The sequence below is a fragment of the Aplidium turbinatum genome, chromosome 2 (assembly GCF_918807975.1).
Source record: "Aplidium turbinatum chromosome 2, kaAplTurb1.1, whole genome shotgun sequence".
NCBI classification, from domain to species: Eukaryota; Metazoa; Chordata; class Ascidiacea; order Aplousobranchia; family Polyclinidae; genus Aplidium; species Aplidium turbinatum.
The window spans coordinates 38327148-38338974 of record NC_137473.1 but is presented as its reverse complement, the minus strand read 5'-3'; the positions used below and the strand labels follow the sequence as shown (position 1 = coordinate 38338974).

General features: G+C 36.6%; 1 protein-coding gene across 1 annotated transcript in view; it reads left to right on the top strand.

Annotated features, from left to right (window-relative positions):
- The first annotated feature begins 420 nt into the window (after positions 1-420).
- LOC145765093 (uncharacterized) overlaps positions 421-11827 on the top strand; it is a 29074-nt gene continuing 17667 nt past the window's right edge. Inside the window, exons 1-14 of the mRNA XM_082576841.1 lie at positions 421-555; positions 6699-6779; positions 7223-7312; positions 7663-7707; positions 7974-8018; positions 8223-8285; positions 8450-8530; positions 8933-9073; positions 9434-9469; positions 9813-9854; positions 10583-10657; positions 10975-11001; positions 11282-11335; positions 11560-11622. Coding sequence (XP_082432967.1) covers positions 469-555; positions 6699-6779; positions 7223-7312; positions 7663-7707; positions 7974-8018; positions 8223-8285; positions 8450-8530; positions 8933-9073; positions 9434-9469; positions 9813-9854; positions 10583-10657; positions 10975-11001; positions 11282-11335; positions 11560-11622 — 930 coding nt within the window. The 5' untranslated portion in view covers positions 421-468. The remainder of the gene's footprint in view (positions 556-6698; positions 6780-7222; positions 7313-7662; positions 7708-7973; positions 8019-8222; positions 8286-8449; positions 8531-8932; positions 9074-9433; positions 9470-9812; positions 9855-10582; positions 10658-10974; positions 11002-11281; positions 11336-11559; positions 11623-11827) is intronic.

Sequence of the window (11827 nt, the reverse complement as noted above, 5' to 3'; positions counted from 1 at the left end):
TCTGAATACTAAAGCTTTGGGAGAGATTTTGTTCTGAATACTGTAATTAAAAATTAAAAGCAAGGTGACAAAAACGCAGCCCAGAGACTTTCACCACATTTATTTGAGAAATAGAAATGCTTTTCGCCTCTTCTTTTTTCTTTTCTTTTTGATGATCTGCTCTACTTCTCTTCCTCCCACGTAACCAGCGAACCGTGTAGTCTCGAAACTTCACTTCTCATTTCAGACGAAGCTTTAGAAATCGCGGACATCGTTCGCTCACAGATCGAGCGAAGCGGGCAGTAGCTTTGACGGTCTTTAGCTTAAAATGTTTCCGATGTCAGACTAATAGCTGGACGACCAACTTTAACAAGACAAAACGTTCAGGTTTGCTAGTTTTTAGTATAAACTTGCTGTTGAAATTTGCTGTGTGTGTATTACAGGTTGCCTCAGATTCGTAGCTAGGGCCTAGAATTAAAATAAAAGGCCATGTCGTCTTTAGTAACAAGGACGGTTCATTTTGTACCTCTCATTGGAATCTTTCTGCTTTGCACTGCGATATCAAGCGAAGGAAAAGTAAGTAACATATGCTTGTTTTAGATTAGCGTTACCGCTTAATTGCGAAAATCTGGTGATGTAAACTTTAGATTTCCCAGTTTACGCATTCACCTTGATGTAGAATTGAGTCTTTTTGTCTGAAAACATATACGTTTTGTTTCGTCACAAGTTGCACTGACGAAAAGCAGATGTGATGAGTGATGATGATTCACTAACATCCAATACAATGTAGTAGTACACAAAGAACTCCTGCAGGTTTCAAAAATGTCAGTGAACGAGTTGATGTTGTGAATAGCCTACCGGTACCTCAAACTAAATTTTTGTTGCAAACCGGGGGCAACAGCAATAGCTGGTTATCGTGTGCATGACTTTTGATGCGGCAGTGAAAACTCTGCTTGTTTTAAATTGAATAAAGTTGGTTTTAATTTGAAACACTTAAGTTGAAAGTTCTGCGCCTTGTTCTCTGCAAAGCTCATTTCTAGAGTGAAGGTGATATTTTCTAGTTCATGATATGAGAGAGAAATCATTTAGTTTTGTTTGGCACAAGAAACCAGACACAAGACATTGTTGTAACAGCAAATTGGTGCATTCCGCGTAAGACCGAAGACCTCGATGAAACGATTTTTAATGTTTTTTACTTTTTAATTTGGAAGGATGTACATTAAGTGTATGCCTTGACTCTTGAGCCTACATTCTTTTCACTGAAATGTTTTAAATCCAACTTTATGTTCGAAGTCGAGAAAGATAAAAGGAAATTTAACAATGAGACAACTGTAACCAGGGTTTACAAAGTGCAATCTCCTGCATTATTTGAAAAATATGCGACCGACACAGTACCATAAACTTTCAAAACATCATGCCACAATTTGTAAGTTTAATAATCTTATTTTACGCGACAAGATGTGTAACAGTCGTATCGCTAAAGTGTCTCTGCGTAGGCTACTACACGTAAATGATGTAACAACTGTTACATGCTCTTTCGTGTAAAATTAAATAGTTTGTTTGCTCACAATATTAACAAACTTCCTTTTCATTTGCTGAGTTGAGATGTTTCTGCAAAAATGAACCTGCTCTTTTATAACGTTGACATCGCAGCTGTTGAAATACAGCGATCAGATAGCAACATTCGTCATTTTTGCATTGATTTAACCTCTGCAGACGTTAAATCAATGTCAAAATGAAGGATATTGCTGCCTGGGCAGCGATCAGTGATATGGCGTCATCATAATGGGTAGGCTATATTATGAACACTGCAGACCTCATTAAAAAGTAATTTGGACACGTTGGAAATATTTCAAGCGTTTGTTAACTGTTTTTTTTGTTACTCGCAAAAATAGAAATGCGGTGAATGAAAGAGTAATTCTTGCTAAAACAGTTCATGGCAGCATGATGTATCTTAAGTCAAGGCGAGGGAAAGTTGATCCTCACCCCCTGATTACTACAACCTTTCTTGGTGAATCGCAAAGCTTGAGACTTTGGTCATTGAAGAAGTTAGTTGCATGAGTATATTGCAAAACTTTAATTTAATAGTTGATATTTTGATAATAAATGCAAAGTGTTTAAAGAAAAGAATCGAAACTATTGAGTTACGCTTTAGGATTGTTCTAGCTAGAAATGTTCCAAAAAAACCCTTTCTTACGATTTAATTTCTTTAGTATTGGTTTGTATAAAGGTCGCCATGGTATTTGTTTACTCATTTAACTGTTTGTCCTAATTGCTAAGCACTTTGTATGAGAGATGGTCAATACAAAATAATTATTTTGAAAGAAGGCTGTTTTGGCTCCAAGTTCTTTATCAATCCGATTTGAACCATGGATACATAGAATTGTCATTCTTCAGGAATACTTTTCCTTGTGTGCTTATAAATAACTTTTGGCTTATCATTATTCATTCATAATAAATACGTGATTTCGATTTTCAAATTCACGATTATTAAACTAGGTCAGACGGAAATTTGATCTTTAAAGTTTATTTTGCGTCACGCAAAAGCTGAATCCGCCTAAAAAGTGAAACAATTTGAATTATTGAATGACCTCTCATGAACTGTGGTCATCTAGGGTTATTGCAGATAAGATTACCCTCGAATTTTTCTACTCGATTTAGCAAAGATACGTTTTGAAGACTTAAAGTGTTTTGTGCAACTCAAAAGAGCTTTAGAGAGTTGGGCACGTTTTCGCTAAACCTATTTGCTATGTCATGAAAGATATGGTCTTTTACATCGCTTCAACGTTTAGACATCGTAAAGTCATGCTGAAAGGGAGATTCTTAGACAGCTGTAGGTTGGCAGCTTTGTTCACAGCATGTTCTGCTATTCGTTTAGATACTTTAGATACACCGGAATGGAAAATCTTTGGTTACGAAAAAGTAGGCCAATCATTGTCTCTTGGACACGGAAGTTTTATTTATTTTTTAGTGTATTTTTTTTACTGTAGCGTCGTAATGTAACTATATCGTGCATAGTTTGATGATGGTGTAAGTTTTGTGGCCTGTTTGTGCTTGTTGTTGTAATTGGTATATCGGCCTACCGCATAGAAGTGCTATCAATATAAACAATTTTCTCTTTTTACTTGTCGCGTGGTGGCGCACTAGAGCAATGTAGTAATTTTTCAACGTCACCGGCAATTCATGCGGACTCGTGCTCGGAACGTCTCCGTTTTAATGCCCTACTGTGTAACTCATGCCATACAAAAGGCAAATCTTGCACTGACGTCATTTGCAAATGTTTTTATTTTGATTTTGTGAACTGAATGTCAAACCAATCATAAAGTATCAGTCACTATACAGGCCATTGATAGCATTCGAACAAAGGGAAGACCTGTACATAACGTACACGAAAATGCGTTATGGTAATAGGGTGCATATTTTTGCGACTGAAAAGCTTGTAGCACAAACTATGAACATAAAAACAAAACTGCTAAAATTTCTTACAAAGCAGCAAAAACTACAACTGCCCAAAGGGTTGTGCTTTCTTGATCTTCAAAGCAATTGAGTACTGTGCAAGGGGTTGTATGCACAGGCTCCAGGCTTACGCAATGGCAAGCAAGCAGCTCAGTTATGAATTTCAAATGTCTTCGCTCGGTGATTGTTTAACCCCCTGGACTTGAGATTGAATATTACAAGATCCAGGAGTCTAAAGTCTTTACCTTTAGAGGAAAACGTAAACTCGAATAAGTTAATGATCATAATGCAAACATATTATTTACGTGTAAATGTGAACAAAGTGTGTTGTTCTGTGTAAAAGTACACAATAACAAGGAGCGAATTAAATCAGAAACTTTTCGTCTACCATTCCGTCAACACGAAACAATGCCGTAATCTCACGTTATCTGACGCCATCTAACGATAGTTAGAAATTTAAAGTTATCTTCAGTAGCTAGACCAAGAGTTAACATGTGTTTGGTTCAACGAGCAGAAAGGCATGACAGCGAAATGAAACAAAAGTCTTGACAAACAAACTTCTGCTGTTTTCACGATTGGCAAAATAATACCAACAGTTAATATTTAAAAGCGTTATATTTACTGCAATATTTTCTCCACGCAGAAGAAAACATAACACTGATGAGTAATTTTGATGTTTTCTGCGTTTTTTGTCAGGTATTAGATGCATAAATTATACTACTGTAGTATGTCTAATCACAGAAATTGCTAAATTAAATTACTAGTTCTGGAAATACGGAACGTCGTTTCGATATTGAAACGGTTTTTGCGCATATTCTGGTGTGAGGGATGACATTGTCTAAAACGTTTTTGGTGTAATTTAAAATTGGCAACCCTGCTGATATGACAACAAGGTCATTTTTAGATTTGTATTTGTAGATAGATGTGACTGTCATTGCTATCGTTGCGACTTTTGCTGTGTATCTATGTATTCAATAATAATGTTCAGTTTTAACATAAAAATGTAATCTTTACCTGTATGTTTGAAAACCTGCTGAAAGCAATCAAAATTGCACTATCAATTATTTCAAAATGTTTTGTAATGAGTCTTTATAATCAATCATTCTGCTTGTTTGGCTTTTAGCTACATGACGTCTCCACAAAAAGTTGTTAACACAGATCTTTCAGTCTGTGTGTAGAATGCTGAATTTAGAAAGCTATCTTGTTTCATTCATGCAACGTAATATGACGATTTGTCAACACAAAAAAAGTGAATTTGTAATCTGAGATCAGACGCTTGACTTGCTTGACGGAACCCACGCCACTCTTATCTTGATTAATCTGCACTTCTTCGGTACTTGGTCCATCTTAATTCCGCAGGTGCGCCACTGAAAGAAAACAAATGGCTGGCGAAATTATTGCAGATGAGCTTGATGCTTGTACGGAATTGACCAGTTCATTACCGCCTCATCTGGAGCGTGATTCTTGTTTGTCTGTGCATTGTTGGGTGTTGACTTCCAGACAGAAGAATCCGTCATTTTTTACATTGATTCAACGTTTCATGAGGGTTTTTATATAATCTATCATACAAGAACGTAAAAATTACCTGAGCGGTTGAGTGTTCAAGGAAGTTAGTTTTTCGTTTGTACAGTATGTGCAAAGTGTTCTTTTTGCTGCAAAAATACTGCTGTTGTGCAAAACAGTATAATATGTACTTGTGCGGATGATCATAATTACCGCACATGCCCTGCATATCGTGTATCCGGATGTAGATCATGTTGTAGTATGATAGAAACATTATAGGAAACTTTCCAACAAAAATCGTTTCTTCACTAAAGTTATAGAAAGTATATCGATAGTTTTAACTACAGCAAACGGTTTTGAGTGTAAGAAACGAGCTCGGTGCTAAAATGAACAACTGCAAGATCCTTTGCACAGCAGTGTATAAAACGTAGTCCGTGAATTAGACGTTTTTCAAAACATCTTCTCCTGTTTTATTATGAACAAGCTGAAATCGAGAAAAAATGCGCAGTCTTGCTTTATTGTCTGAAATAAACCTGATGTGATCAATTTCGGTCAAGCGACGTTGTTTTGACATGAAAAGGACCAGTTTCTTCTGTAGGCTTACGCCATGGCATAAGCAAAGTAAACAAAACCATTAAATACATTTTTAATATTCATTATAATTGTCACTGTGTGTGACGTTTGCGGCTGCCAGGCCCGACATTGGCCACTTATAATTGATATGATTTTGTTAAAACCATCCATTAAAGTCTATTAAAACTGGATTGAACCAGTTTTGTGAGATTGTAAGTTTACTTTTGGTTTTCCACAAAAGAGTAATAACCGATAAGAAGAAGTGTTGAATTGGTTCAAAGACTCTTAAATTATATTATTGTTGTCAACTGACTATACCACAGCTATCAGGTGGTCTTTAGGAGTTTTCCCACTGCGTTATATCATTCAGTTTTTCAACCAAATGTTGCTAATCTCTTTTGCAATTCATCTTGCCCTCTTTACTTTAATCTTATTTAAGTACGGTAATGGCTTTCAAATCTATACATTTGTATTTTGGCCCATCTCTTATTCTTTACTCTTGTCACACGGCTAGCCCGTTGTCAATTTATAATTCTGATCTTTTAACACGTTTGTTTTTCAAATATGGATTACAATCCTGATCTTTATTGTTTCAAGCCATCTCTTGTTAGTCATAGTGCAACATGCACATTCACTTCACTGTTTTTACATTGGAATCACACAAAAATATAACTTTTTAGCTTTCTTTGCGTTTAATATAAAGTTTGAAAAGCAAATTCCTTCTTTATCGCCATCTAGTGCGCGAGTGTTACATTTCAGTTGGGTTACATCGCTGACAAGATGTCGACTTCAGCTTAGCGGCTTACTCGGTATATTTTTAATTTACTTGCAGGTCGACTGAAATAGCTTTAATACCATGCATCGGGATTCTACGTTGATGCCGATTATTGAAAAATAGTTTTCAACATTAGCTTTAAAATCTGAAACCACATTAGGTTTCGCGAATAAATAAATTTAGTTAAACTTGGAGCGAAAGTATTCAATTATTGTGTTGGGGAGAGGCATGCACTTCTAGAGTATGCAGCTTACATTACATTGTATGTAAGTCTGGAAGTACATGGAGGAAAGGTATAATAAAACTCATGAATCGGTGAATGGCAAAACTTTAAAAAACTTGTTGCCCTTGCATTGCAAAGAAAACAAACTGCCTGTAAACTAACAAACTTATCACACCGTTTCTATTACAGTCTATGTACGGTGTTGTTCAGTCGGTTGGATGTGACGGCTCTGCTTCCGTGACTTACTGCAATGCTTCGAAAGGAGATCGAGTAAGTCATTGTAATTCTTTACGTTGCTTGATAATGAGTCAATTTACGTAATTTCTGACCGAGATCCGATCTAAAATCACCAGTACCAAGTGGGATGGATATTGGCTCAACAAGAGGAACTTTAAATGTTTTATGACGTCATTCAGGCAATTTGTATTTTATTGCAAAGCTAATCTTCAAGCCAAGCTTTGCGAAAGGACTCTAATCGGTTTCACTTTTGTACAGCCATTGCATTGTTGTTACTTTGCGTTTGATAGAATTAATACCGTCATAAACATGCTAGTTGTGACGACTGCCATGCATTCATTCTGTAGTGTACAACCAAAGGTGTATGCGTTTAGTCACGCGTGGGTTACTTGTAGAAAGATGCAGTCTGTCATGGTGCGATTCACATGGCCTGTTTTTTGTTTTGGTTAACATTGCTCTTATTTGTTTTTACTTAGGGTAAGACTGGACTCCCTGGAATGGCAGGGCCCCCTGGATTGCCTGGTTACCCTGGACCTGAAGGACCAGCGGGTCCCATTGGAAAGCCGGTAAAAATATTAAAGACATATACGTTGATAAGTTGGTTAAAACACCATGAGTTGCTTAAAAACTATCGTGTTACTTGTTGAAGTTAGTAACTTTTTCACATCATCTAGCCTACGTAACGTAAAGTAGGTAGTTATAAAACATAAGCTTACCCACACTGCTATTGTATGCTCATCGAAGTGCTACCCAATTCGTGTCTGCTAACCGTTGCACACGCTGTCCAGATGCAGAATTTTATAAGAGTCTTGCTCCACCAGGCGGATTGGAAGTGCTTTAAAATTGTGCCACTAGTGTAGCACACTGCAGCAACAATAGTTTGAAGACTTGATTCAAAATTGTTTTCTTTCAACAGGGCAAAGATGGACGAGAAGGGATCCAAGGGCCCAAAGGATCAAGAGTAAGATGCTTTACTTTTTAAGGAACTCTTAGACCTCCCAATGCTGTCGTAGTTAATAATCCGACTGTTTTAAGTCACCATGCCGTGCATATCCCTATTTCAAATGTCATGGTTTTGAGCGACGAAGTAATTCTTTTCACACTCTTTTTATATATATTTTTTGTATTTATTATGCAGTTTGACTATTACTTACTACAGTACTGAAAGTACGTACTTCCAGTTTGACTTTCTGCTTTGATCCGGTTTTATCATTATGTTCATTCCAGGGCGCTCAAGGACCTCATGGTTACCCTGGCACACCCGGTATTCCGGTAAGCAATTGTTTGTAATGGCGCTAAGTTTGTTTTAACTATACCCTACTGCTTTCTGGTTGATTTGCATTCTACAATTTGTAAACTTCTCTGTCATATTGTGTGATTTTGTTTCTTTGCTGCGAAGCGAAGTAAGCCCATACAACTGTTACATTGTTGCGCCATAAAACAGCGTTTGACGGAAACCAAACGTCACATTTTTAGGGACTTCCCGGAAGTTTAGGACCACCTGGACCAAGCGGATTGGACGGATGCAATGGTTCAAAGGTAAAAGGTCATCGGACTATGTTTAGTTCCAGTTTGTAGCACAGTTTTATTTAAGAGCGGCTAGTTGTATTCTTTTTTTTACGTTGAAACAGCTTTTTTATGATTGAACCAATGCAGAATAAATGGCGTTTTTCTAAACTGTAAAAACTGGTTGTTTTTTTAAGGGAGAAGATGGACCAGTTGGTCCCCCTGGACCATCAGGAAAAGACGGGTTTTCTGGCAACCCTGGCGTTAAAGGAATGAAGGTCTGAAGTTTTAAATTGTGTAAACGTAGCTTGATGTCCAAGTCTTTCAATTTAAATTTTCATTTTTAGATTTCTGATGAAGCAATCAAGCAATGTTAGTGATCTTGTTATTACCTACGTCAATCATTAGCGACAAGTGTGTTTAAAATTCTTTATGGCTAAATTTCGAAATTTAAATGCAATGAAAACTTATGTCCAGTGATGCAACTTGAGGTTTGTACCAAAGAGATTGAGAATGGATAAATCTGTTCACATTTTATTACAAATACATATTTCTACGTATGACATGAGCAAATGGAGAAGGAACTTTTACATTACTTTTCTTTTAGTTTTACTTGTTTCTCAACTCAATCACGCTTTTGGTCATCACTTATCGTTAAAAAACCGGAGCATCTATTTCAGGGTGAAGCTGGGGAGGTGATAAATTTAGCTCCAGGTACTAAAGGTGAACCCGGTCGTGTAGGACCAGAAGGCCCACAAGGTTACCCTGGTGACACTGGGCCTGAAGGCCCCCGTGGTCGAATCGGACAAACGGGACCCCCGGTGGGTTATACTGTGGTTATACAGTGTATTTAATTCTAATTTTTATTTTGTTACTGTAGTCTTGAAATATGATAGTTGTGGAGGTCATGTGGTTGTATAACTCTGCAGCTCTCCACTGCACTAATTTTTGGCAGATGGTGATTAAACGTTTGTTTGTCAAATTTTTTTTTCGAGTTTATTTTAGAATAGCAACAAAATTTTCTGCTAGCTGAGACATATGGCTGCATATTGTGTAAGTGTGTAATATTAGTTTAGGTAAAAATGTAACACGCATGTTGATCTTGTTTGTATTGGATTAATCTTGAGTGAGAAATAAAGGAGACCTTGTTGAATTTGTGATGATTTATTTTTCGTAATCAGGGACCGCCTGGAGATGCTGGACCAAGAGGCGAAAAGGTAAGATTTTGTTTGACAATGTTGTTTGAAGATTTAACTCTGTGATAATTGTTTGTCTCTTTTGGGTAACCTTAAATTATAAAACAACAGTTAAGCGTCTCACCAAGATAATTAAAGCCGATGTAGATCTGTAAAGAAATTTTTAATCAACAAAGCTGGTAATTCAATAAAGCTTGATGTTCATTAAATCATCATTCCGATAGCCACGTATCCAACTCACATCGGTACAACAAACATATTGCAGCAAAATTAATGTAGTTGTACCATACTATTTTTACATACATCCATTTGTACATATTTTTAATATGTACCATACTATTTTTAATATTTATGCCTTTTTCAGGGTAACCAAGGTATTGGACAAACGGGAGAACCAGGAGAAAAAGTACGTTATAATTCCTCAAACCACCACTCTATTTGAAACATATTTTCATCAGATTGGGTACGGATTTGACCAGATCTGGTAAAGATATGTCCCTGATAAAGTCACCGTCTGAGCTGAGTTTTCATTATTATCGTTGGTGCTATCATTGTGTTGCTGCTGCCCCACACATAGATTTACTTTGGTACCTTTCCCGTTGGTATGATCGCCTTACGTTATAACGCTCGGTCATAATTTTACAATTTGCTTGACTTTTCTTGCAACGGAGATTGAGTGTTCCTTCTAATGTTGTTTTTTTGGCCGGCGAAGTAGAATTATGTAACCATTACATGATTACTGATTAGTATACAGGTTTGATTACAATTTGCAACAAAGTTCTTGTAAACATCTATCAGGTTTTGCTCTCACGATGTAAACTACACAGAGAAATGTAATATGGGATGAAGTGCTGTATGGTTAAATGATTGGTTGACCTTCGAACTACGTTGTTCTCAAGGTCTCCTTCCACTTACCCGGACAGCAAAATCCGTCATTTTTGCATTGATTTTACTTCTGCAGATATTGAATCAACGTAAAAATGACGAACTTTGCTGCACTTCTGCTTCTCACGACTCGAGGCCACTTGCAACAATTAAAATATTTTATAGATGTAAATTTTGCAAATTCTAAGGAGATACTTATTGCGCAATCGTTTTTTTCTTTATTTACGAATGCTTGTTTTGTTTATTCAGGGATCACCAGGTCTTCCGGGCCCCCCGGGTGCACTTGAAGAAAGCAATGCTCCCCCTGCAGCGGACTTGCCACTTGTAAGTTTTTTGAAAATATTTTATTAAAAAAAAACAATACCAACTTGAGTATAGTTTCCGTTTTTTTCATCTCTTTTGACGTTGAAGCAATGTAAGGGCAACCTTGACATATGAAAAGACAACTAACTATACCTGGATAGTGGACACCTGTTTTTTACCAGTCCCTTTTTTTTATTTTCCAATATCATTGTTTTGTAAAATATTGGAAAACGTCTATAAACATTTTTTTGCAATAAGCTAATTTTCACAAAAGTTGAGTGAGGTCGTCTATGAACATATTACTCACATTTCAATAAGAGACAAACGATATGTTTCAGGGACCACCAGGACCCCCCGGTGAAGATGTGAGTAAATCCTGTACAGTTGATATGCTCTTGTTTATAAACTTTGATGTTTAGTGTATTAGCAAAAAATTTTGTCGTATAATCCTTTTTACGTATATCCGTATGGATTGCGTTAATTTTTTTCATTAGTTTTCAGAAAACTTAAAAAGTAGTTTCTACATAATTTATTATGTTTTAACCGTTTTGTTTTGACAAATTTTAGGATACGATATATAATGTGTTCAGTGTGTGTCGTGCAGATCAACATGCTAAACAGTTGTAATGTACAACCTTCTTTTAGGGTGAAAAAGGAGATCGGGGTGTAAAGGGAGACCGAGGCCCGGAAGGCCCATATGTAAGTTTTTAATTCATATATCGAACACTACTGTAATTGTCTTATTTTAAATCAACAAAAACAAATCGACAAATTTAAAAAAGTAAAAGGTACTGTATGTTATTTGTTGCAGTGTACACTGTACAAAGCTTTTAAAGTTTATTAAATTGCTGTGAAAGGTGTTTGCGTTCTTGTTACCATTTTCTTAGAATTTACTCATTGGAATTTTTCTCGTTGGTTTTTAGGGTACACGTGGCATGAAGGGAAGCAAGGGTGGAAAGGGCGAATATGGACCTCCAGGGCCACAGGTAAGCACATACCCCCTTTTCAACTTGACCCCACTAGCACCGAATGGATTATAACCAAGCTACCCAAATACTCTATTCAGTAAAAATATATCAGTTACAGTATGTTGTCTTCAGCTGATTATTATTTACGATTCGATAACAACTTTCATCAAATCGTACGATGCCCCCTCAGGGGCATGTAGCCTACAACTATCAGTTTCTGCTA